The following is a 26,149-nucleotide window of genomic DNA, read 5'->3' on the forward strand; positions in this document are numbered from 1 at the left end:
ATTGTGCATACAGTCCACAATCTTTTGTAAGCTATACATTTATTCTTGACGTCTGATAAATTTTTAGCTATTTCATATTTATTCCTTGTTTATATAATAATAATTAGTAACAAGTAAAAAATATAAAATAAATTTAAAGCTTTGCAACTACTTAAATTAGTAGGTAAACTAAGCCAACCTCGAGAAATTTCACCAACAAATTCTGGGCTTAGTTAGCGTGTTACTTTATGGTTTTCATCGGGATCCTTTGAAGGGTGTTTTTTTAGTTCAAGACGTTTACATAAAAACTGAATCGTTAAACATTATAAATGCACAAATACAGAGCGTGAAATACAAAAGTTCGCAAATTGAACATAGTTAAGTTTTTTGAAGGATTAAGCTGTTATATACAAAACTGAACACAAACTATAGAAAACAATTAAGAATTTATGTTAATAGTTTTAGTCAACCTGATTTTCATAGACAATCTTCATCTCGTCAGTTTCTTCGTCTGTACGACTTGCGAAATTGCGAAACGAAAAAATTAACTCCGTCAGCCTCTTGCGGTACATTTCATCAGCAGAGAGATACCCATACAAATTGTATGATACAATAAACCTATGTTTTTGTAAATATTTTTTTATATGCTCATGAACGAGAAAACATTTTTGAAGCATTTATGAATTGCCGTCCAATTAGTTAGTGAATATATGTTATACAACTTGATCACTATTAATATGTGATATCACACTGATTATTATATACAAAATTTTGCCAAGTGAGGTCATTAATATTTGAAAAGTGTATTTCTTTTCGAATATAATTATAAATAATGCACACCTTAGACTGATTCATTATAATTAGAGAGATATTTACAATTTACTATATATAAGAACTATATAACGACATTCGTATTTTTCAAATCCGGGATTTGAAATCCCCAAAAACAAAAGTTAATTTTACTATATAAAAACAATAGTGACTCGTATTTTCGAGTAGTAGTAGCAGAGTATACTGAACAACAGTTTTTTTTTAAACTTCAATTTTATCATATTTGTGATCCATTGGGTTTAGAAAATTTGCAAGAGTTTTCTTCACTCGGAGAGCAGTCAGTCTCGCAGAAGCATTTTGATACCTGGAATTCAGAATGCATTCATCGATTAAGTACACGGACTGTACATTTTCTGAGAGTGGATTCTTTAATTTTATATAGTTGTGCATATGCTTACCAGCATTCCTTCATCAGCTTTGACATGAAAACGAGCACCTAAAAATAATAAACAAAAATAAAGTTATTACAATATTGTGAACAATTAATGCATAAATGATCTTTTTCAAGATAGAATTGAGAGAACTTGGATGACGCATGTAGAATAGATACATACTTATGAAGCCATGATTTTTTATAGTGACGTCATGAAGTAGTTGCAACGTATTATTTTCATGTGAGTATGAGTCACTTCATGTCAATTGATGGCCAGCATACAAATCTTGTAATTCATTTCCTGTCTCATCCCCACAAAATGAATTGTTATTATCGATTATTGTTGTTTGTCTCTATCTCGTGTAGAAATTTGCAGTTCTTAATATTTGTGAAGCGAGTTGGGATATATATCAATATCATATTGCTTACATATAATATTAGCTGTGTATACAGGTTAAACATGACATATGACTGGGCATGTGCAAGTTTGCCAAAGTATATTGAACAAGTCTGAAGCTATCAAATTGGATTGTTTTGTTGATGAGTCACTAATCTGGGTTGGCTGGTGCTGGTTGTTTCACAAGTAAACGTGTATGAATGAATTTTCTGTACTAATCATAATCCTCAGACGGCAGTAAGTGTAACGTTGGCTATGCCAGAATCATAGAGCTATAGCATACTAAACATAACATGTATGTGGCTGACAACACGCACCCACATCCAGCAACACGTTATGTGTTACACGTAATAAGCCAGCAACTGCACTGTTAAAAATATACTTTCTCATCACCTGTTCCATTAGTTCCAGAAGTTCGAGTGAGGAAAGTTTAATAAAATATATAATATTGCTTTCAAAATATATATTCAGACTTCAAAAACACTGATATTCTTTGCAAAAGTTTTCTTTCTCAAATTGTGCAAAAATTGTAAAATTATTGACAAGCAAAACACGGCTAGTAATATTTTAACTCAACTTTACACAACTCCAAACGAGAGAAACCCATTGTTTTGCTGATGCTATAAAGTATTCAGGTTGTGGTAAGTCTAAAAACAAAAAGGATAGTATCCTATCCTAATTTTGCCCGTATTGAAATTCATGAAACCGCATTTTCAGATCAATAATACATATTAAATAAGATCAATCAATAGTTACGAGTATACCAAAGTTGCCGACAACTTTTCGTTGTATTGCTACGCTAGGGTTTGCTGGACACTTGTTGAAAATTTAAAACTTTGCGAAATAAGCATAGCCAGCTTGACATAGAGAAATGTATACATATCTAACTGCGATGTTACGTACAAGGGATAGTCATTTATTTCATAGGCAAGTTTTATTAAAGGGGATGGACCGTTATAATTGTTTCAACGTTCTAAATTTCTCTCATGACTTGTGGAGATTCTCCTCTACTCCCTTATTAAGCATGTTGTGGTGCCAATACTGGGAATGCACTGAAGGGGTTTGAGAGGAGTTTTACGTTCGCGAATGACCACTCACCGACTCCCGGGTATATTCGCTAGTGCGACGATCAATACGTGCTCCAGAACTTTAGATATTTCTAGACCAAGCATCAGTGAAATGGAGTCAGTCGGTGCTGCTATGTGCGTCGCAGAGTCTTGCTGACTCAGGAGTCATAGCTAAGTAGAAATGAAAGTTTTTCGTGTTGTTGACAAGGAGAAATTGGGAAAATCAAACCTCAGGAAAAATAGGAAACAGAGTTTTTGAAAAACACAAGCTACTAATTCATTAGATATACTAGACTAGCGTCACCAGTCTACCCCACGATTTCCATTTGGCTGGTTCCATATTATATTGATAGTAATATTCTGGCTCTATTTGGTCGTTGCAAGCAGATTATTGACTTGTAGCACATATCCATAATCAGTATCATTAAACTGGTTGCAGATTCTCTCCCAACGTGAAGTGGAAGGAAGTGACTGAGACTGAATAAACCGATTTGCAAGCCCAGAAATAAACAGTGCAATGGCATATAACAATCAGCAGAATGCATATGGTGCGTTTGGTAAGATAATAATATTGCACTCTCACAGCACAATACAATCATGGCTTGTTATCTCTGAAAATTCAGCACCACTATGATATATCTTTACATAGGACAAGGAGGTTATCCAAACCCTCCCCATGGTGGATACCCTCAACAACAAGGGTTTCCCCAGCAAGGATATCCACAACAACAAGGTTTCCCTCAGCAAGGATATCCACAACAAGGGTACCCTCAACAAGGATTTCCAGGAGGGGGGTACCCTGGTCAAGGTCCCTACCCCATGCCACCAACAGCCGGATTTCGAATGCCTACTGATCCAGAGATGAACAAACCCGGGGAAGGTTTCGAAGGGTTTGAATTCAGCGACAGAACCATACGAATGGCTTTCATTCGGTATACGTCAACCCTTCATTATATTGAAGTCCTAATAATTAGAGCGTGGAATTGCAGGCATGCACCTACCTTGTATTTTTTTGAATTCCAGAAAAGTGTACAGTATTTTGATGGTTCAACTACTCATTACGTTCGGATTTGTCGCTCTATTCGTCTGGCATGAACCTCTCAAATTATGGACCCGGCAGAACCCAGGAGTGTTCTATGGTGCCTTAGGAGTCACCTTTGTGACCATGATCGCTATGGCATGTTGTGAGGGAGTGCGAAAGAAGTTTCCAGGAAACTTCATCTGTCTGGCCGTATTCACTGTAGCAGAAGGATTTGTTCTTGGAACAGCAGCCAGCACCTTCAAGTAGGTTTACTTGCTCTTATCAAGTGCAAGGATGAAAATGTATTAATTCCATGTTATTTTACAGAGCTGATGCTGTACTGCTTGCCGTCGGAATCACAACTGTAATTGTCCTTTCTCTGACTGCGTTCTCGTTTCAGACAAAGTGGGATTTTACTGGGTGAGTTATTTATTCAAATAAAAAAGTGAATTCCACTTTCAGTAGAAACTTTTCTTGATGCGGAACATTTAAAATTCTAAACATGTTGCAATTAGAATGGGAGCTGGACTCTTTGTGGTGACAATCGTCTTCATGATCTTTGGATTCCTGGCAATATTTCTGAGGGGCACCTTCCCTATTCTCAATATGGTGTATGCATGCATCGGTGCTCTGCTCTTCTCCGTGTACTTGGTCTATGACACACAACTCATGATCGGAGGCAAACATAAATGCTCAATCAGTCCGGAAGAATACATTTTTGCCGCTCTCAATATCTATATGGATATTATCAACATCTTCATTTACATTCTATCGATCATTGGAAATTCCAGTGATTAAACTTACAGTTTTCTATCATATGCATGTCGCAATTACTTGTCCAGTTCACATTTCCAGATCTAAAATTAATGTCTACATCTCACATGTATTCCTGTCCTTCAATATTTACCATCCGTAAATGCAGCCAATTTTAATTAATTAATATACCGACATTATAAAGTAACCAGTCAAGTATTCCTTACTATATTTCTTATTAACCTCATTGCACTGCTTAATTTCAGAAGCTGGAATGAACTGATAAAATCACATTCAGCCATCAATTTTTTTATAATTTCTATACCTTGTTATAGCTATTTTTAAAAGGTATTTGTTTCTCAGAAGTTACCGGTTTACGTAGAAATATATGCAAGTAGTTAGATAGCTAAGTTATTATATAAAGTCTTGAGGATGATGAACACGGATAAATGAACTTAGTTTTACTGATAATCCTACATACAAATAGATAGATGCCATTGTAAAGAGTAGTAGCTGATATATGTATGTTCCGTTGTACCAATAAAAACGACATAATGTAGCTCCAATTGATGCTTACCTCAACGGAAGACCATCTATTTGGGATAGATGGACGCTGCTGATCAATGCATACGACCTTGCGCATTTCTAAAAAAAATAAATGTTCATGATGATCTATTTGTTCTAAAATCAAGTTTAAAAAAACAGTTGTAGCCTTGGATTACTTACCTTCAATTGTGGGGTCCGACGGAACCATGTCATGAAACGGGAGCTGGTAATCGTCGTAAATTCCTAGACATTGAAAGAATAACTTTATTTAATCGCACAATCATTGACTTAATTAAATAATAGTAATAATACCTCCAACATTGCACCGTCTAGCTAATTCCCAGAATACCAATCCCATTGCATAAACATCCGCCCGTTTGAAAGAGTCAAAATGACTCAAGTTCATTGCTTCTTCCAGAGCTTCGGGAGCCATGTAACGTTTAGTACCAACTCTGTTGTTCAAGGGGATGTCCACCTCATTTGATGCAGTGTCGTACCGTACCGCAAGCCCAAGGTCTGCAGAAAATTAATACAAAATTGGTGACATACATTTCAGTAAACAGATTTGGGAAATCTATATTTTCTTAACAAGTGTTCCCATCATTTGCGTGGACTTGAATTGTTTAACAGTAAATACGGGGAAAACAAGAAAATTATAACGATTTAAATGAATTTGCAGATCTATAAATATTCTTCAATAAAAGAAATTGGGATTCAAAGTTGACAAAGACCTAAGCCCCACGAAACAAACTCCTACACATTTGTCTGTACAAGTTGTTAAACTTTCTAACTTTATGAAATGTCTTACCTCCAATGCAACATGTCCCATTAGTTTTTACCAGAATATTTTTAGACTTTAGATCCCGGTGAGCAATTGCTGGCTTTCCTTGAGTCCCAACAATTTCCATGTGCAGATGCGAAATACCTTTACAATAAAAAAATAAATATATTAAATATTACCCATTGTGTAATTGTTCATTTGTACATTGCGTTTATCGTCATTTCAAATTTAATTTAATATTTGTCTTTCTTTGGAAGCTAAGCTTTCGGCAGAAAAATGCATTGACCTGATCCAGCAACTTCAAATTTAAGTTTTAGTCTAAAACTTTTAGATTGATAGATAGATTTATTTCAACCAGGTTCAGAGATTTAAGATTAGAGATTTTAGTGTAAGGTTTTCTTTAATTACTGTATATCGTTTAATTAACGCTGTGTTTAAAAAATCATGTATGATATGAAATACTTCCGTTTATTTACCTGTTGCAATAGAAAATGCCATTCTTAACATTGTGACGTGATCCAAAGTTGTTCTTCCCAAGTAATCGAATAGAGATCCTTTTTCATGGTAGTCGGTTACCAGCCAGAGTTGTGTCCAAGTACCATTATCTGTAGGATCAGAGGACGAGGTCATCAATAGAATAATGCTAATGCATATGTATAATACACATATTTGCAATCAGTCAACCATAAAATTATCCAATTTTATATTAAATTTGGAACAAGAGAATCATTAGATTTTTTATGCCATTGTTTTCTATTCTTTGTCCAGCCCAAGCCAATGAACCAATACAACGTTTACCATGATGAAAAATGCTAAGGTTGCAACATAATTTTTATAGATTTGATTTGGTCGATTAGGAAAAACAAGGCATACATGTACGTACGTAAATATCGTACCTCGTGCTGTCAGCCTACCATATGCTTCACAAGAATGATCTAGATATACTGCATATTATTACTACATATCAATTACATCGTACGATTTTCAAAATTCATCCTTCATCGTGTACTTATAGTACTACTTAATTATGCATACAGCTGGCTGGACTCGAAAAAGTGGTTTTTCTTTCATGCAAATAACTTTAAATAAATTCAGAAGGTAGTTGTATTCATGGACTTCGATATATACTATACGCACTAGCCTACCTAGAGAGGCCTTGTACAGTTGTACTACTGGCAGATGGTTTTCATCTAAATATTGTTAATTTTTAACCATGCCACCAAATTCTCCTTCTTTGTTCATGCAATAAAACTAAGAAGTAGAACCCTAATTATCACATCAATCCAATTTTTCAAACCTACTAAACACGTTAGAAAATTTGACAAAAAAAGGTAGTACATCACATCTGCAAACACTGATTGGACGCGTGAGATTCACGATCTCTCTGGCTTTTTCGCTAACATAATATAAATTGTGCGAGTAGACATTATCGGACTACTGGTAAGATATCTCTGGATAGAAAAACGTATACTTTAATTCTCACGCAATTTCTTACCTTTGTTATCGGCTGCGATAAAGCCTAGAATATTTTCGTGTCGAAGCATCACAGTCCTTGGAACAAACAAAAAAGGCATTCAATTTTAAAAAGTGATATTACACATTTAATTATACAACCGTGTATTTTGCCTCCAGTTGTTGAATTTTTCCTTGATTCTACTTAATGTATATAATAAGAACTCACTGGTAAATTTCGGCCTCCCGAAACCATGACCTTTCTTCTCTTGACGAAAATATTTTTACAGCAACATTCTCGCCTCTCCAACGGCCGCGCCAAACTTCCCCGTATCGGCCCTTTCCAACCTCTTCCAGTAGCTGCACCTGCCTTGCAATGCTACGTTGAACGAGCAATGGCAGACCTAGATTTAAAGAAAAACAGCAATGTCATATATCTGAAGAATTTTGCAATCACCCCGAGTTTACGGTCTATACATGCATCCTAACACTTATGCAATGGTCGCAGAGCTACAGATGTGCAATACACTTACACCACCCTTTTTATAAAGATAACGACTCTAATCATCACTAACACGTATGCCACTTGAGTGACTAGCTTTGTGGCGTTTACCGATGACAAAAACACAACCCAAGTATAAGTACTTATTTCACATCTAAAAAATAATTACATGTTCAACAGGATATTGAACTCATTCAGTCCAGCAATAAACAAAATTCTCTTGTGAGTACAATTTTACGACCTGTATTCCGCTTGTTATTTTAACTGGGCTTGAGTTTGCGCTATTATATTTCTAGCTAAGAAGCTAAATGCAAAAGGGTTCATTGTGGCCATTTCCACGGTTCAAGAAGCTACATAATACTCAAAATTGTCTCTACTAATCCTTAGATAATATAGGACCAAATAGGACCACCTGTAGAAAGAGTCATTAAATCCATAATAAATGAATGGTCGAGTTTCACCTGTCTAGATAAATAGCTTTAGTAAATGGTACTGGCAAATTAATAATAATTACTTGGCACGTCGTTTATAAAATGGAAGAGAACATTATTTTTAATGCCCGCGTAAGCCCTAATCAATAACTCAATTAAACTAATAAGATATAACTAAATACTAAGAAACATGTACATAATGGCAATAGGATTTATTTACCTGATCCCGAGCCACTAGTGGTCATGTCAATCATATCCTTCAAACAAGGTCCGCTCGAATCCACAGGATTGCTCAACAAGTATTTTTCAATCAATGGCTGTAAAAAGATGAAACAAATTAACTTAATCATCTTGATAAAGTTACATACATAATTATTTTACAATTATAACTCTTTACTTTTAATTTATGAGCTATTACTTTCTATGTTAATAACTTACCTTTCTTTGATGTGAGAATTGTTTGATGCTGTTGTTCTTTTGCCAAGAATAGAACACAATTATGAGGACGATAAGGCAGATGAGAAATATTGGACCTGCTATTAGCATAGCGATTTCCAAAACTCCCAACTCTGCCCATGATTCCGGGTGACCTGCTTAGCCCAATACGGGATCAGTTTATTGCATTTATTATTCCAATTTAATACCCACAAAGACCTGTGATGATCATTAAGAGCTGATTTTTAAGAAAATAATTAAGTAGTACAATTCTATTTTTTTTTAATTCGTAGCATTTAATAAGAGTTTTAATTTTACAGAGCAAGAAGCTGGCATACGATATTGGTATTGGTTATAATTAGTCGTTGCAAAATATCATATAGCAATTTTTTTTATTTAATGCGCAATGCGATGCGGCAATCTGCATTTAACAAAGCTACGGGAAGATGTGCAGCACAAAAGCGCTTAGCATAATATGCTGGATGACTTATAAAAGTTCTCCGATATTGTTAGTAAACAAGTAAATGGAAGCTGAAGCAAGCACAAAGCTTTCAAATGCGTCATTATTTGCCAGTTTTGCAATATACGCAAGCATTCTCTGGAAGCTTTAGCAGGATTGCATTTCGCAAGTTGTAGCAGCTGCAAGCAGCATATGAGAAGCAGTATAATAACGCGCGACGTATTCTAAAGAATTCTTTATTTAGTGATTTTTTGTTAAAGAAGCATCAAAAGCAAACATTTAATTTAACAAATTACACATAAAGTCAAGTCCTTTGTTCAGTCAAAAGCTGCGTGTCTGTATCGGTCATCGTCAGCAGAAGTACCACATTGTACATATACATATATGAGTATATTAAAATGCATGATGTGGGGTGGCCATGACAAACGTAATATGCAATCATGCTTTTGGATGAACGGGCGCCCTAAATAAATTTCCCTAAAATCCATCATCTTCGAGAAGGACAGAATATACCAACAACTTCTAAACTGTTCCATCTTCTTAAATTCCTAAGGAGGCTGCCACAGAGAAACCATACAACTTTTACAACTATCTTATGCACATGAACATTCGGTGCCACCATATAATTTGCGGAGAACCACGCACGCCACGACACACACAACTTCCAAGTACCACTTACATACTTGGTACAGTTTAGTCATGTGTGCACAAAACCGAACCACATGTGAAAAATACATTACTTTTGCCAAACACCTTACATATGTATGTGGTCAAGTTTTTCAGCTCCCGTAGATCATACATTGCCTATTTGCACACATGAAAATAATTGCAATACACGTTGCGAGCCCCGATTTACTTTTGATATATTTTTGCGATGCTTTAGCATATTTTCACAGGCAAAGCTCCACGAGCAAGAGATAACAGTTATCACAAAATTATATACTGTCTACAGCAGTTTATAAAGTTTCATTATGCCCTTGATTAACGGAGAAAGCTAGAAAAACCCTATCTCGATTAAGAAAATAATTTAAAGCAACCACAGAAGTAATAAATACAAATAAATGACTGCTACGAATTTTTCTATCAAAAAAAATTTAAACTGCTTCAAAATTGAATTGACTTTTCTACGAATAGAATAACTAGTGGTGGACAATTTTCAAGTATTTTAGGATATTTTGTTTAAGAAGGAGGAGGATCAATTGCACTCGAGCCTCCAACGTGACGACATAATTCCCTCACCTCGTTCCATTTTACGACCATCAAATCCCTGTGGCAGGGGGACACGTTTCGGGTATTTGTAAGTCTCGTTTTCACAAAGTGGGCGCAATTTTGCATTACAATAGTCACTATCCTTGCAACAGTCCACACCACCACACGTTTTAGGCAGAATATAACCCTTTGCAAATTCTCTACAAATAAATACAGACCCAGGAAGTAACGCTTCACGGTGAACACAGCTGCAATAAAAACGGAAAGGTCAAAAAATAGTCAACTACAAGTACATATGTACATCACTTTCATTCCATATTTTCATCGCAATAACGGAGCCAATGTTTCGAATTGAGATTGCTGGATGGCCTTCCAGAACAATTCGTATCACACCATACCATATACCCATGCACACTCTCTTTAGATTCAATTACACAAGGGAAGACAAAACAAATTATGTTTAAGTTAGTCGCCCCGGAGTCATGAGAATGGTTCATTAATTAGCCAGTAACGAGAAATGCAGCCGTACAACAATCTTTTCAACTTTCACTAATAACTTTGTTACTGTACTATGTGAAAAGATGAAGCAAGTAAGTTTATGGTGTCTACGACAAACAATAAGCTGGGTGGCGATGATCATGTCATTACTTTCACCAGAAAGAAAGACGCAGACACAACAATGTTGGGCAATCGATATTGTACGTACATATGTACGCATGTACACAGATAATAGATTGCTATGTATGCAGTATAGTATATAAATAGTTCAAGTGTATACCTTTTCTGCTGGAAATATGTGTATGTATGTATATTACTGCCTAGCTTATGTATACGAAGATTATTATGAGTAAAATGCATATAAATAGTAATGCATATTTTGAGGGCATTTTTGCTGACGACGACAGGGACGACGATAAATTTCATATGTATATTATGGACAACAGGTTTATCACCATCACCATCATCGAGTGCGAGGCAATTGTACAGCATTTAAAATTGAATTAAATAAATAAAAGGCAACAAAAATATATGTACGTTACAAAAACGTCTGCGAAGATTTATGACATTAGAAAGACAACTTTAAGTAATCATCACAGTTCATGAAAAACAACGCTAGTCGTGATTTCATTTTTTTTTCTACGGAATAGAGTTCCCAATATGGAGGGACATACCTGGAGGTACACGACGAACATGCAGGGTTGGCTTCAATTCGCTATTACACATGTCGTCGTTTTTACAGCACTAGAAAATTGGAAATACTTTTAACGCAAACTGATAGTTGACTTCCATTTGTTTCAATCTTCCAAATGGGAGTCAAGTCATGTCCACCACATATCTTAATTGCTACTAGAAAGGTTTCCATGAACTAGGGCTGTCGATTGGTTTCTCGAATTTGTTCCAGTTTCAAAATCAAAACAGATCAATTTTCACAAGGAAAAATAATAAAAATAGTAGGATCCCTACGATAAACGGACGGGACAACTCTAGTACGAATTGAAATAAGTGAATCTTGACATTATCAACACAAACGGTGATTACCAACCTGGATGACAAACGAATCATTGTCTTTTTTTGAATATTCACACTGTAGTGGTTTTTCAGGTGGAATAAGGTTCTTCATGTAAAGACAGCTTGAATAAACAATTAATACATCAAATTATTAAATTGAAAAAATTCCCTTCATATATTTTTATGGTGTCGGGGTGTAATGTAAAAGCGAATTTCAGTGTTCCAGAAGGGCTATGTATGATTAGTCTGCCAAGGACTTGTCTGGCATCTTGTACGTACTGCAAAGGAGATAAAGGTTCTAAATAGTTCTCTACAAGAACTGGACACTGGTTGAAATTCTCTGTCGATGAATAAAATCATTGCGTAGGTATCCTGGCAAGGGTCAATTAATTACCCTGATATTTGCATGAGTGGTATGAAATTAAACTTTCAACCTGAGCTGAAGTCAGCGTGATCAGATTTGGCAATAAATATATGTACTAGTTGATGGACAGATGGTCTCACGTGAATCGAGAATAAGGATAATTTGTATGCTTGTAATCGGTGACGGATAGAACAAATGTACTCCACTCGATAATTCTATAGTGTCAAATTTCATTTTTCCGTAAATGTGCTACCATCTATTATATAATATGCACTCATTAAAACGTAGTGCATGTCACATGTTATAACAATGTGTCATCGACGAATACAATCTCCCTCTTGGTAATACCAGGCATTAAATTGCAATAAAAATATTGCATGAACTTAATCCTGTCGGTGTGGTAAAGTAGGATATTTCAATTTTAGTAACGCTTTAAAATATTTCTCGATTTTATTAAACACTTCTTTCTCAAGGTTCGGTTCTGTTTCTGCCGTATCCTGACAAAATTATTTGAAATATGCATACATTGCAACTTACAATTGGAGCGCAAACCATGTAACACCAGATATTTTTGTGAGCCACGCAGTTTGATAGACCAAAGCTTCATAAGCAATATTTAGTGCGGAGAGCCAATGCGCGAAAATTCAGCGACTTGTGAATTCACAGACGTCGGTATGAAACCAACTCTTATCCAATTTTTCAAAAAGTTTCAACAAGTTACGGGATTAAAACAAAAAGGTTCCGACTACAAAATATTTTAAGAATTCCACCGAACTCTCAAATTCGCGCATTATGAAAAGAACGAAAATATGGATCTGCTTAACCAAAATGGGAGTTACAGACACGAATGTTTGTTTGAAAGTCTTTAGAACGCAGGTCTTGGCGTGGGAGTAATGACACAGCTTCTGTCTGAGAAGCCAAACGTTTTCGCGAACTTGCAGCGCCCAAAAGTCGCCTTGAATTGTATGCATCTGCGAAAGTGCTGATCCAAATTTTGTTAATGAAGAGTTGGCGAACTGCGTGGCACACAATAATATTCTATCATGGTTTGCGCTCCCATTGTCAGTAGTACCGAAAACAAATGATTAACAATGTTCTTACAACATCTCGCTTTGGGGACCTGAATATCCGTATAATCTTGTTCAATGGATGTGATTGCCATTGAGTTGTAGGCATGATTTAAAGTATACTATCAACTACCATTATATCCATTCTCGAGTCTTGACGGACTCCTTTGCTTTAGTTGAAGTTTAATTACTTCCAACAGCAGTTAGTTTGGCTTCCTATTACAAACTGAACAACAAGTCTAATGTCCGGTGCAACTGGATAAAATTGTATAATAATTAAAACAACGATCAAGTTTCAAAATTAATGATGGTCGGCCACTATCGCCTACAAGTAAGTTTATAATCCAAGTCAACTACTACATACATAGATAGCACCGGCAATAAATAATAAGTCTCGTTCATTTATCAGTTATTATTTCAAGTCCCATGAATTGAAATAACATCCTCTTAGCAGCAGCATGCATGTCATGGCATTATTATGCATAACTCTGTGCATATTCATGTATTATAACTGCTAATGCGTATTTGTTCAATCAGATTCACCAGCTCCAATTTACTGGTTATTGACTTCTAAAGTTCAAACGTCACACAAAATAGTTTATTTTCATCCTGACAAAACAATGCTGTTGATAACACTTCCACACTTGTAAACACATTTGTTTGATATTTAAGACCAACGAAACCAGAGATGTTGTTAGTTGTCACCAAAAATGAAATGCGCATACTTACTATGCTGCTAAGTATATTGGCACAATTGTGAAATGGTAAAGCCAAAATCGACACATTATTAAATAGTGTCAATATTATTTTCTTGGTAGTAATGAGTGTGTATCACAATTGAAGGGCTACAACACAGGGCTAAACTCGTATAGTGAAACTCGAAATTAATATAAATATATATAAAAAAAACTCTACGCCACTCTATATTATTGCAATAATTTAGAAATGTTGCAAGAAAATCTCTAAACTCAAGTGCCCTATTTGCTTACCTTGAGTTTTGCTGAAATAGTTTATTATCTGATCTGGTTCTAGCTTTACGACACCATTGCAAAAATCCTTATCTTGACAACACCATCGAATTAAATGAGATTCGTTTTTCCGACACCACACTGGATTTCCAGGAGGGAAACTGTACTCCCGAGACATACACCTTAATAATTTCGCAAATATTTAATAACTACAATACATAATTGTCTCTGGATGATATAAACTGATTCATTGTTGTACAAATCTGCGTTGATCGATAGTTTTTTTCATAAGAATTGACAAATAGTTGCATACGGGTAAAAGTGATTTTTGGACTACAATAAATCGCATCCTGTATCGATATGTATCATATCACATATTATTTAAATCTACTGGAACTAAAGCAAGAGCCAGCAAATGGGAAATCATTGATCTGATTGATTTATGTATTATGTAGCAAATTTTATGTCACATACATATGCAAAACTATGCAACGCAGTACATTAGAAATGTTGTTGTTGCTTGCGTTCATTGTTGATAATTTTTTAACCAATGGAATGGATAACAGATCCATTGGTTGAAAGTTTATGAATTCGGATAATAAACTTTCGCTTGAGAAACCTATTGAGACCATTTTGTGGCGTCGGATTGCTGCCATTGTAAAATAAAAGTATTGGAACGCCAAATAGGAAACCTGACTCCTGCTGCGAAGCAGTAAAGAATTGTTATTTCAAGAGCTGACCCAAAGGTTAATTGACGTTTCTCGAATCCATTCATGACATATATGCACGTACACATTACTTAAAAACCTGGCTTGGTTTGACTGTTATATGTATTTCCTGTTGTTTGCAAAAATTTTGGTCCTCATTTTCTCAGAGCTAGTATAGGACTTCTAATAAATTTTTGTTTTGCACTTGGTTGGTACACTACAGTCGACCCTATTCTACAATACTCTTCTGTTTTGCAATAATGATTTTCGCTCCGCAAGTTACGACTAACCATAAAAATCTCCTCTTTCAGTAATAAAATAAACTGACGGGAACGAGGGGTTTTGGAGAAGTCATTGAATGATACACGTTTCTGCGAAGTCGGATCCTTTCGTTAGCTTCTCCATCATTGACATCAATAAGTCCACAAACAGCGAGACTTTATGAGTCCTAGCAAAAAATGGATATACATATATGCATACTTATATTGTGCGTGCGAGGGTGTTTTTAAGTCCTTTGATCAGAAGTTACCCTATTTTTTGTGTAAATCGAGTGAGGAGTTAATTCCATTGCGAGTATACATACATGTGTTATGCGCATTCTTGGATGTCCTCAATATTTGACTTGCTTTTAAAACCTTATTTTCATCTTGTAAACTAACGAAACAAATTGTGGGCTCAAAACCGATGATACATAAATATATATGGATCATGTTCTTCACGAACGACGAGTACTATAAAATGGCACTAGATTCATTTCGAGTGATTGAAGAATCGTGGTTAATCAAGGTCATAAATTGGATACAATCATACCTATAAGAATACTCTGGCTTTCCTTCCTTATCCAACGAAGTGGAGGCAAAACAAAAGCCATCCGTTTCACAGGTATAGTTGTCAGAGTGGCAAATGTCACATCGGCATTTCAGACCTGAAAGTATTGTCGACTCATTACTCGGTGTTAATTCAGAAAATGTGCATGCCCATAAATATTTTTCATGCATTGAAATAAACTCTCACCATTGACTAGAAGAAACTCATTGAAAACGAAGAATGGTAACACACAGACAACGGCAATCCATAGACGCGTCATCTTAAATTTGTTATTTGGTGCTGGACGTTCAGTTGATAATCTTGTTACTTTATTCACTAAATAAATTCCTTTCTGTGTCAGTCTCTTTGTTGCAGTGAGAGTTACTTGATGAAATCTGGCAAAACAATTCAAAGGTGCAATTAATAATTTGGTTAGAATAAATAAAGTGATGTGATATATCGAATGATAGATAAGTACGTACCCAGAGCATGAAAATCAGACCCGATTATTATTTTAAACCTATTTACACAGACGGCCGCAGGAGTGTGGGGGTTAAATATTCAAGGCCTGAGTGAGAGGCGTTTTGGTACGTTAATTGGAGTTTCGGTCGAAAGAGGTTTGATTGATCCTTTTTTGATTGCTGATATTTACGATGATACAAGAAGTACCCCGATCACCCATTGCTTTGATGGCTGGGCATTTTGATTTTCATCCAGCAATGTGGTTTTAAGTTTACTCGTTTACATGACTTGTTCTTTACAGCTTGAAATATTGAAGAGTGCGGTAGTTGGTGTGGATTATGCTAGCGTTGTTTTAGCTCGGCTCTCAACTTTTGATGTGACAAAGATGTCGGCGTTGACATTAATGACGTCGTGGCTGGCGATTATATAACGTCTAGTTCAGAAGGTTCCAAGTCTTTGAGTGCGATGTGATGGATATCTGAAACAATTTTGAACCAACCAAAAGTCATTAGCAAATAACTTTCATGTGTGTACTTTGAAGAAATGAAGATATAAGACAAGTTACATGGTCTACCCTGTACCTTCTACATTTTACACTAAAATTAGTAATAATTATCGTATTGACAAACGTATATACGACGCACAATTTTAAAATAGCTCGCTAAATGTTCTCTCTAGAACAACCTTACAGGAAAAGCGTGTCGTAGAAAGAATAGAACAATACGAAAGAAAACAAGTTTTGCAAATGGTAAACAATGCAAACCAAATAGATACGCATTTCAAGTTTTATTTAATTTTTTAAATATAACAATCACAGGTCGTTCGTACGTATATAAACCCAATTAGCGGTCAATCAATTATTCTCCCCCAACTGCGACAATAACAGACCAGGAAATATATTTTGTTATTGAACAAAGTTGCCAGCCTAAACATTAGGAATTTCCTTAAACAAACCTCGCACACGACAATCCACAATCCTTCCTGGATGACATTGGTCTGACACCAACAAACCCCCAAGAACAACAAATACCATAAAAATAATACTTTTTTTCTCTATTATTCAATCAACCACAACGGAAGGAAGTTGGGGAAAACCGTGAACAATATATAAATACATCAACAAAAAAAACCTCATGCCAAAATCCCCAAAGAATAAATATTAAGGTGTGATACTTACTTGCAGGGTATGAGAAGAAGGGTCCGTCCGCTTGCTAATAAACAATAACAAGACACTCGTCTATATATAAAGTTGCTATGTCTGGCCCATGTCTGGGAGATTTTTGGCACTTAAAACCAACGCTGCAGAGCACTTTCACCACCAGTGTGACCTTAGGGATGAGGAGAAGGGTGTGACGGATAACACTTTTAATTGTGACTTTCTCCCTCTTTGATAAGGGTACTTAATAAGTCTGCAAATTTAATATTTCACGAGTTGGTAGTTGATTTGTGTTGCGGGGCGAGAAGGCGAGCTCCTAGTGGAGAGGTTGAGATGGAGGTGAGAGAAAGCAATGCAAGACTACTCCACCACCACTTCTCGCTCATTGGTTGATCACCTCGCAAATTTCTTTCCATCTCCATCTCGCCCCGCACCGCTCACTTTTGCATAATGTGCAAAAAGCAGATAGGTACTTCTTCCCCTATCGACAAACATAAGATACGAATTTTGGTCAATTGCGTTGTCATATGGCAAAAATATGGAAGTGAAAATTGTGTGCAAGCCTTTCACGAAACGAGGTGAGACATATCTGGGTGAATATTTAGATTTTTGTCTCAAATGACCCGATCGAAAAACTCTTGGCATATTTATCCATGGACAAGGTGAAAGTGAGACTTTCTTTTTTGGTCTATCTGTAGATGGAGGAATGATGAGAAGTTATTTTTTTAGTCAGCGTACCAAATCATTCTAATCAACGTGTAGGTGTAAAATTGCCTCTGACTAGGAATAGCGATTTCCCAGTTCTAAAAGTTGCAGATTCATAGCTTTCAGGATATGAAAATTTCACATTGTGATTGTGAGATTGTGATTTCACAGCTCGGAAAAAAATAATTTCTAGAGCTGTGAGGGCCATGTCCTGGAATTTAGGGACGAACACCCCCTTCATTTTCTAAGCAAAAGTTGAGGGGGTTAACCTACTTGACCACACCCCGCAGATGGGGTAAAATGAGAATTGATCAGAATCAGTTGATAAAATATGGAAAGAAAATTGGCTTATTACGCTGCGAATTGAGACGAATTCGGTCATCTTTATGAAAGGTAACGGGGAGTGGCTTGACCTCAAAATTACGAGAAAATTACGCTACAATTGAATTTGTGCATTCGACCCCCCACTCGAAATGGTCTTAACTTCAAATCATGAAGATTTTCGAAATCTAAAATCTAAAATAATATATGTGTATACAGCACCGTATGCAGTGACAGTCAGGCTTAACCGTTAACCGTGCTAACTGGTTGTTCAGAATTGAAATTTTCGGCCCTGGAAATTAATTTTTCCCGAGCTGTGTAATCAGCTTTTCCTACTGAAAGCCGTGAATTTGCAGCTTCTCAGAGCTGTGTATTCACAGCTCGAAGCCATGAATTCACCACCTATAATTCCTAGACTGGATTTTTAGATACGAATTTATTAAGTTTTTAGAAGTGATGACGTTATCATCATCATTAGGAACCCAATAAATACAGTGGTGGGATAATTATGGCTGATTATCAAATCAAAAATTTATTATACTTACTGTGAGTAGCAATATTTCAATTATGCAAATTGGAAACAGTGATTTTTCTATGTGAATAAAATTAGGAGACTGAATTGGGATTGATTACTTTGTGCATGGGCTTTGTGATCTTAAAATGTATAAAGTTAAGAAATTGAGACTTATTTGAGCACGCTAATCAAACGGATTCAAACTTCAAAGTCATCAAAGCGATAATTATTATAATGACTGAAGAACCATCAAACCCAGACATGTTCATGATTTCTTAATCATTTTGTTTTCCATAAAATCTCTTTCAATTTAGCAACCTTTCACATAAGTAATTGGCAACACGGGTAAAATCACGATGCGACATATTATCTAGCATATAACGTAATCATCCAATCTTGCTATTTTTGACATTTGAGTTTTTTGTTCGAGGGTGGTCTGTAAGGAAATAATATTTCCGATATGTGCAAAATTCGTATGTGTCACTGGATTAGATTTTGAAGCAGTTGCAAATTCCAACTCGATCATGTACATACGTACGTCGAACCATCATCATCAGCATCAATATGTCAGCTCCTTCATCCGAGTTTCATGGTCATGGGAAAGAAAAAGTACTGAGGTGTCATTCTGCAAAGGCATTTCAAAACTTGCATATTTTAGCATAAATGTTATTCTCGTGTTATGGTCTCGGCCCCCCAGTCTCTCTCTCTTGGTTGGAAGAGAAGACAACCTGTCGGATGAGAACCAAATGTAAGAGCTTATATGCAACTCAAGGTTATTTTTGTTGTGCATGTTTCTTGAAATAAAAACCTAGAGTGCAGACTTAATATAGCCCAAGCTAGTCGTTTTTCTCGTCACTTATTGAATTTTGAAACCCAGTGTGGCTTACCCTTTTCAAGACCCCCTGACCAATATCTCACAAAGTGGGATCGTTATTGTGCATCTATTTTCCTGTGTCTGTATGCCATGCAAAATTCCAACCAGCTTTGTCGGTTGATGGCTGAAATATGAACTTATCCAAATCTTGTCGATGTACCCATTTAAGACTGGTTGGTCAAAATCGGTTCAGTCGTTCGTCAGAGAGAGACAGACAAACGGACATGACGGTTTCATAAGCCCGTCTAAAATGAACTACTTACTTCTTAGCGAATTTCTTGAAACTATAAAACTTTTATTTACAAGAGAAAAGGAATTTAGAAGATTACCTCATTGTAGAAAACCAATTTGAGGTTGTTTGTCAGAGTATCATAAATGTGTTAGCATTAATTTGCATTCAAGGGAAAGGAAATTACCTAAACAAGATTTGGTTGACATTTTAACCTCATCGCTAATAAATGTCGTTAAACTTATCGCCTTCTTTCGTAGTCCATGTACATACGTATTCATACAATCACATCTAATAATGAATGCATATGTACTTATGTCCACCCTTTTGATGACATAAAACAACTTCAACTCTACGAATCAAGTTGTCCAGCAGCCAGTCAATTGGAATTGCAATAATACTTGTATGTGGGCATGTATGTACAGTCAATGGAAAAAGTATTGGCAACCCCCACGCCAGCTAAATAAAATTTGCTGTAACGTTAGAATGCATTATACAATTGGCATGAAAATTTGTAGGCCTTTAGCAAATATTATGTAGTTTTCGATTATAGTCATGTTTTATTGATTCAAATTAGATAAACACAGTTTTTAAATAATTTGTTGGAAAATTTGCAAAATTTACCCGCAAAAAGTATTGGCAACATGTGGCCAAATTAATTACGCGAAACAATTTTCTTAATCAGCTACCACATTTCATTACGGTAAGTTAATTAGGTGACCAAATATGACGTTAGCTACATTTTAAGTCTACAGTTGTGTTGTCTGGAGCCAAAATGGCGACATCAAACGAGCTGTATTTGGCGCGGCGAGAAATAATCATGTATCTTTCACAAAAAAGCTTTACTATCGAAAAATCAAAGAGAAAACATACTTTTCCATATTTACTATTGAATAGGTAGCCAAGAAATATAAAATGACAATCTCAGTTTCTACTTTTCCATGGTGCGGAAGAAAAAAGTCACCTACGCCCACGAGCCACTGATGAATCAAGCAAATTATCACTCGAGATCGGAAGATTTTAACCCCAAAAACCATGTTGAATTTGAGAACCAACTGTGGCGTCAACATATCATGCAATATTGTGATCAATCAAAAATCATGCCATGGGGTTTCAGGGTCCAGAAGCCCGACTGACGCGAGGGTCCCCAAAACGAACCAACTCAATAAATTGGAATGGACTAAACACCACCCTGAATAGACTTCCAATGAATGAAGAAGGTTCTGCTGGTCTGACATAAGCATATTTTACTTATTCGGAGCAAATTGAATGGTTCAAGTCTGGCGGATGCCATAATAGGCTCACAAAAACGAATATGTTCGTATGACAGCTAAACACAGAAGAGGAGCGATTATGGTTTGGGGTTAAATGACTAGGTCGTGGGGTAGGTAGCTGGTCATTATCGATGGAATCATGACCAATGAGGTCCAAATAATCATTCTAAACGATAATTTGAAATTATTTGATAAAAATCTGACCTATGAAGGAATTTTATATTCCGAAAATTCAGTGACCCCAAACATGTAGCCAATTTAACGATGCAAGGTTTTGGAGATCGAAAAGGTTAAGCTTCTTTCGTTGATTGCACAGTCTCCCGATGTGATTCTGATTGTCCGGATTCAGAAAAGAGGGACTGGTGGGAAACCACTCTTCGAAAAACGAGCTTGTCAAAAGTTCAAAGGAAGTGTGGGCAGCCATATAGAAAAGCGTTATAACGAAACTTGTTGAATCAATTCCACGACGTATTTTTGCTTGTATTGCGTCGAGGGGAGGTGCTACGTAATACTAGAAGCAGTTTGTAATAATAAAATTGGCGTTTCTTTGATTTATGATTTTTTAAGTTAAGGGTTGCCAATACTTTTTGCGGGTAAATTTTGCAAATTTTCCAACAAATTATTTAAAAACTGTGTTTATCTAATTTTAATTAATAAATCATGATTATAATCGAAAACTACATTATATTTGCTAAATGGGTACAAATTTCCATACCAATTGTATGATGCATTCCATGGTTATAGCCAATTTTATTTAGCTGACGTGGGGGTTGCCAATACTTTTTCCATTGACTGTACATATGCAGCTTGTTAAATGACAACAACGATTATAAAACGCCAACTCTGCTGATCCTCTTTTATGCTCAAGAACGTGAAGATTCAGCAGTTTAATTCCCATTTGCCTCGCAACTTTGTATCAAGTACATATGTATTTATACATTCTGAATGCATTTCATTCAGCTATGTGTGTTTAACTGCAGAAGATAAAGAAATGTAAAACTTTGTGCAGGTTACTCTCCGCGTATAGATTTTTGACATTTCACCTTCCGCTGCTGATACTGATCCCAGCTCATGTTTTATTATGTTGCGCGAGTTTGACTGGATTTACAAAATATACGCGAATAAGACTCGGCGTGCGTAAAGTTTTACTTTTGTTTAATGTAAATGCAAAGATCTGATGAAAGTGATACCCCATTTAGAAAATCACTGCAAGAAGAAGATTATTTCATTAGATGGAAGGACAACAGCTTGATCTCTCCAACTTATATTTTATTAGCCATTATTTGCAACAAAGACGAGTTCTGCTTGATTCTCATTTTCCAACCTCGTTTGGGGAACATGGGTAATTTTGCAGACTTTGCTGATGAATGGACTTGAGAGAAAACCAGGTTCACTTTTTAGCTTGTTGTACGTAATAACACTCTTCTTTTACAAACCTACCTACACAATTGTTTAAACATTTTCCTGAGGTCGTATAACAATTAAAATGAACGTGTTTTTTGGATAAAGCAATGCATGATTATACACATGCATTACCTATCTATATATATGTACTAAATATTGTCAAGCCCAGGTAGAGTTTCTGTCCAAAACATGTTGATAACTCAGTTTAAACTCAACCAATCGACTTACATTTGTCAATAGTTAAATAATAGGGCTAAAGTCAAGTTCGAAAAGATGAGCAAAATCGATTCATAGTAAACGTCTGATGGAGGCTGTAGTGGTTAATTGTCGTACCAAACCGAAAATTTACAGCATATTAAGAAATCCAGGCGTCGCGTGTAATGTCTCATTTTGTAATGCTTAAAATTGTGCCACCCATGGATTTCCCAACTCAACACTCGGAATTATCACGAACTAATCAATTGAATATATGGATTTAGGCTAGAGCTCAGTCAAGTTGGTTATTTACTTTTATAGAAAACTTTATATGCTTTATTATCACAGATAGACAATGTCAAACATTAAAATAACTGCCAATGCTGACAGCTTCTATATAAAACAATTAATGACATATGTATACATATTACATAACCTTAAAATTATTAAGTGAGTTTAGAATTTCAGTTAATAAAAGCTAACAAGGCAGAATATATCAATTATTGGACATGTTCACTGAAACGTAACAGAAACGCTGGTAGAAAAAATACAAAATGTTCGGTGCGCCAATAATATTTATCATGGAAGTGTACATAAAAGAATTAAGTTTGAGCGTATGTTCCCTACATGTTCTTATTTATTGTAACGTGTAATATTATAACGTGCAACTGTGCAGCAACTCTTATTGTATGCAAACTATTGCAAACTACACACGTAAAAAGTTTTGTTGGGAGTTTTTTTCGAAAAATGTTTCTGTACACTTGGCTTACTCTTGACTATTAGTAGCACTTAAATATTTTCAACATTATATCGAAACTCGAGCTAAAAAGGCATTAAAAGGCCACTGTATAATTTTTATATTCGATGTACATTGTACCTGCTTTAGTGATTTTAACTTCACCGTAGTTTTCATTGTAAAAAGTCATATAATTACTAAATAACCGGGACTTATACCTACGCTAACTAGCATACTATTAATAAAAATCAATCTTTCGTTGCGTAATATTCAAACACACTCTGAAAGCTTTGTACATTGTTGCTAAATAAGTTCATCGTTAAAAGATTATCATTACTTGGATGATTTATAAATATATTATAGCCTTATTAGGATTAGTTCAAAGTCTGTATAATATTTTTTTGCCTTACCATTTCTACTTGGAAAGTCGGATATGATTTATAATAATCCACCATGTACTGATTGTATAGTATACATTGCAAAATTTGATTGATATCATGTCTTTATGTTATTGCTTATGGAATTACTTGGAAATTCTTCTCGATTGAGAAATTGTGAACACGTGTAATATGTCGAGTGTCACTTGTTTTTTGTACAAAATAAATAAAAATGTTTCTACATTTCAGTTGAACACAACGTACGAAAAAGCTGCCATATCGATCGATACCATTTATCTTATCCTACTTATCTTACAAACTAGATTTGGTCTCATGACATTATATTCCTATTACTAAAAAGCTAAACAGTCGTTTCGTTTTTGCGAGCATTTGATTGAAGGGGTTGCATTTCACGCTGCAGTTTGTCTAATTCGTTGTAATACTCGTGGTCTGACTCTTCCTCTGACCGAGAGCCTTGACGTCCAACGGAGCCTGGCCTGTTCCCAGAGATGACGAATGGGGGTTGTTGTTGTTGAGCATTATTGTTCAGCGGGGGATTGTTCGCCACGGCCGCGTGTGAGGGTTTGCCATTAACAGCTTGAGGGTAAAAATGGTTCGGAGGTTGGGGGTAGAGTTGCTGGGATCGTGGGTTTGGGAGACCTATGGGAGCATAGCTGGCATGTGACATGGGAACATTGGCGTATTCTCTGATGGACATTAGTTCGGGGTTATTGAGATATTCGGGATTGTCCACTAGAGTTGGGTAGTGATTTCGCCTTTGAGCTGCGAGGGCTGCATAAGAACCAGCTTTTGCTTCACCTAAATAAATAAATATTAGTTCAATATTAATTAAATTCAAATTAATTGACTTTTATAATAAATCTCAATCTGCAAAATATAGTGCAAACTACACACCTTGTAAACCTTTGGCACTAGGGTCACTAACAACGTCGAGATAAGCTGTGGCGTTTTGATTGTATTGTGGCGACGGCATTAAATAGTCATCATCATCCACTGGGAGATCAAGTTGCAGTCTAAATTTGAGTAACGGAATGAATGATTTTATTGGTTGACGGTATGATTTAGTTGACATTTACATATTTATTGAAAATCGTGATATTTGTGCATACTTGAAGTTTATTCCGTCCCCGACCTGGGCCTGTCTGCTTTTTGTCGAGCCTTCAGAGTAACAACCGTCACTCGAGTCCTTGCCCAACATGTTCAGTGGGTCACTGCAGTAGCGGGAGTCGACCGTGGACTGACCTCTTCCAACGCCATAGCGATGCCTTGCTTGCATCCTATGGTGGAGATTCTGAGGAGAATCTGGCCACGAAACTTCCGAAGCAGGGGGATACCCATTATGCTTGATTGTACCGTTTGTGGAACCAGATGAGGTTATAGTACCGGCACCTCCGTTAGTTAAACCTGGTTGGAGATACTCTTCGGCATTAATTATAATATCAGGACCGTCCATGGCAGACGATAAGTTTCGAATCAGCTCTCTTTCATCCTGAAAATTGAGAAAGGAAACGTTGAATCAAATAAAAGGATTGGAAATAAAGTTATCAAAGTTAATTAGATCTTAACACGGCAAATGTCAGCTTGTACTTGTAAGTTTGTGTGCATAAGAAAGTTTACAAATGGTGATACAAGTACATATTTAAGTGGATTTGGAAGAATGAACTTGTTACAAATGGGGAGAAAGAAGTGGGTTCGTACTTCCGGGTTCATTAGCATTTCCTTGTATTATATCATACAAAAGAACATTGCAGTAGCTAAATTCAAACTTCAATGAATGTTCAGACGTCCCAAAATTCACCTTGTTATATATATTGCTAAACCTACGTATTTGTTCTCCAAATTAGTAAAAACGCTCTTTGAGCGGGTTCTTGAGGGCTAAAAAATAACTTTAATGCATATGCAATTCTGGATACCTGTGGCGTGTAAGATGGTAGGCGCATCAGTTTATCTCCTGGAATAGCCAAATATCGACCTGGATCCCGAGCCATCTTAGCAAACTCTTCCACTAATTCACGAAAGCTGAGACGAGCATCAGGTTCCAGCACCCACGTTTTAAGCATGATCAAGTAAAGCTCCAGCGTACAGAATGGTGGTTGTTGAAGCCTTTCGCCTTTCATCAATAGATCCGGAACATCTCGAGCACTAATATTTTCATAAGGGCGACCACCATACGTAAGTAACTCCCAGACGGTGACACCTAATTATAAAATAACGACAATGGT

The 26,149-nt window shown here is 36.0% G+C and overlaps 3 protein-coding genes and 1 long non-coding RNA gene across 11 annotated transcripts in view; 1 reads left to right on the forward strand and 3 right to left on the reverse strand.

Moving 5' to 3' along the window:
- Positions 1-56: 56 nt before the first annotated feature.
- Positions 57-17,609, reverse strand: LOC110842324 (TGF-beta receptor type-1). Of its 4 annotated transcripts, XM_022088039.2 has the most exons (17): positions 17,299-17,609; positions 16,142-16,599; positions 15,867-16,054; positions 15,663-15,777; positions 11,781-11,868; positions 11,410-11,479; positions 8,572-8,723; positions 8,354-8,450; positions 7,430-7,604; positions 7,244-7,299; positions 6,225-6,353; positions 5,776-5,892; positions 5,280-5,483; positions 5,148-5,210; positions 4,999-5,066; positions 1,209-1,246; positions 57-1,114 (listed from the first exon to the last, which is right to left on the reverse strand). In XM_022088039.2, exons 3-17 carry the CDS (start codon positions 15,937-15,939, stop codon positions 1,012-1,014), a joined length of 1,548 nt encoding a protein of 515 aa, XP_021943731.2. In that variant the 5' UTR covers positions 15,940-16,054; positions 16,142-16,599; positions 17,299-17,609; the 3' UTR covers positions 57-1,011. The 4 variants fall into 4 exon arrangements, with proteins under 4 accessions (XP_021943731.2, XP_021943730.1, XP_035704645.1 ...); XM_022088038.2 differs by lacking the exons at positions 11,410-11,479; positions 11,781-11,868 and adding an exon at positions 10,268-10,485; XM_035848752.1 differs by lacking the exons at positions 11,410-11,479; positions 11,781-11,868 and adding an exon at positions 14,167-14,327.
- Positions 1,697-4,987, forward strand: LOC110842328 (protein lifeguard 1). Of its 4 annotated transcripts, none has more exons than XM_022088047.2 (6): positions 1,697-2,221; positions 3,087-3,195; positions 3,297-3,579; positions 3,671-3,931; positions 3,996-4,088; positions 4,184-4,987. In XM_022088047.2, the coding sequence occupies exons 2-6, from the start codon at positions 3,165-3,167 to the stop codon at positions 4,464-4,466; spliced, it is 951 nt and encodes a 316-aa protein (XP_021943739.1). In that variant the 5' UTR covers positions 1,697-2,221; positions 3,087-3,164; the 3' UTR covers positions 4,467-4,987. The 4 variants fall into 4 exon arrangements, with proteins under 4 accessions (XP_021943739.1, XP_021943738.1, XP_035704697.1 ...); XM_022088046.2 differs by having other exon boundaries at positions 1,702-2,221; positions 3,087-3,204; XM_035848804.1 differs by lacking the exon at positions 1,697-2,221 and adding an exon at positions 2,573-2,999.
- Positions 14,375-15,656, reverse strand: LOC118434699. Its single transcript, XR_004834190.1, has 2 exons — positions 15,382-15,656; positions 14,375-15,300 (listed from the first exon to the last, which is right to left on the reverse strand). It is a non-coding gene; the product is annotated as an uncharacterized LOC118434699 (long non-coding RNA).
- A 5,492-nt stretch (positions 17,610-23,101) lies between the features above and the next one.
- Positions 23,102-26,149, reverse strand: part of LOC110842323 (epidermal growth factor receptor) — a 60,710-nt gene continuing 57,662 nt past the window's right edge. For both annotated transcript variants that reach the window (XM_035848743.1, XM_022088036.2), the window contains exons 29-32: positions 25,841-26,124; positions 25,037-25,416; positions 24,822-24,940; positions 23,102-24,725 (exon numbers count right to left, since the gene is read on the reverse strand). In XM_035848743.1, coding sequence (XP_035704636.1) covers positions 24,268-24,725; positions 24,822-24,940; positions 25,037-25,416; positions 25,841-26,124 — 1,241 coding nt within the window. In that variant the 3' untranslated portion in view covers positions 23,102-24,267. The remainder of the gene's footprint in view (positions 24,726-24,821; positions 24,941-25,036; positions 25,417-25,840; positions 26,125-26,149) is intronic.

The sequence above is a fragment of the Folsomia candida genome, unplaced genomic scaffold, assembly GCF_002217175.1.
Source record: "Folsomia candida strain VU population unplaced genomic scaffold, ASM221717v1 Fcan01_Sc001, whole genome shotgun sequence".
Classification (NCBI taxonomy): domain Eukaryota; kingdom Metazoa; phylum Arthropoda; class Collembola; order Entomobryomorpha; family Isotomidae; genus Folsomia; species Folsomia candida.

What these genes read in the sequence shown, in the direction of transcription:
- LOC110842328 (XM_022088046.2), top strand. Translation starts at nt 3,165, where the DNA reads ATGGCATATAACAATCAGCAGAATGCATATGGTGCGTTTG. An exon ending in GAATGCATATGGTGCGTTTG is followed by an intron (nt 3,205 to 3,296) that starts GTAAGATAATAA and finishes ATCTTTACATAG; the next exon opens with GACAAGGAGGTTATCCAAAC. An exon ending in ACAGCAGCCAGCACCTTCAA is followed by an intron (nt 3,932 to 3,995) that starts GTAGGTTTACTT and finishes GTTATTTTACAG; the next exon opens with AGCTGATGCTGTACTGCTTG.
- LOC110842324 (XM_022088038.2), bottom strand. Translation starts at nt 15,939, where the DNA reads ATGACGCGTCTATGGATTGCCGTTGTCTGTGTGTTACCATTCTTCGTT. An exon ending in GGCATTTTCTATTGCAACAG is followed by an intron (nt 5,893 to 6,224) that starts GTAAATAAACGG and finishes TTTATTGTAAAG; the next exon opens with GTATTTCGCATCTGCACATG. An exon ending in ATAGATGGTCTTCCGTTGAG is followed by an intron (nt 1,247 to 4,998) that starts GTAAGCATCAAT and finishes TATTATTTTTAG; the next exon opens with GTGCTCGTTTTCATGTCAAA.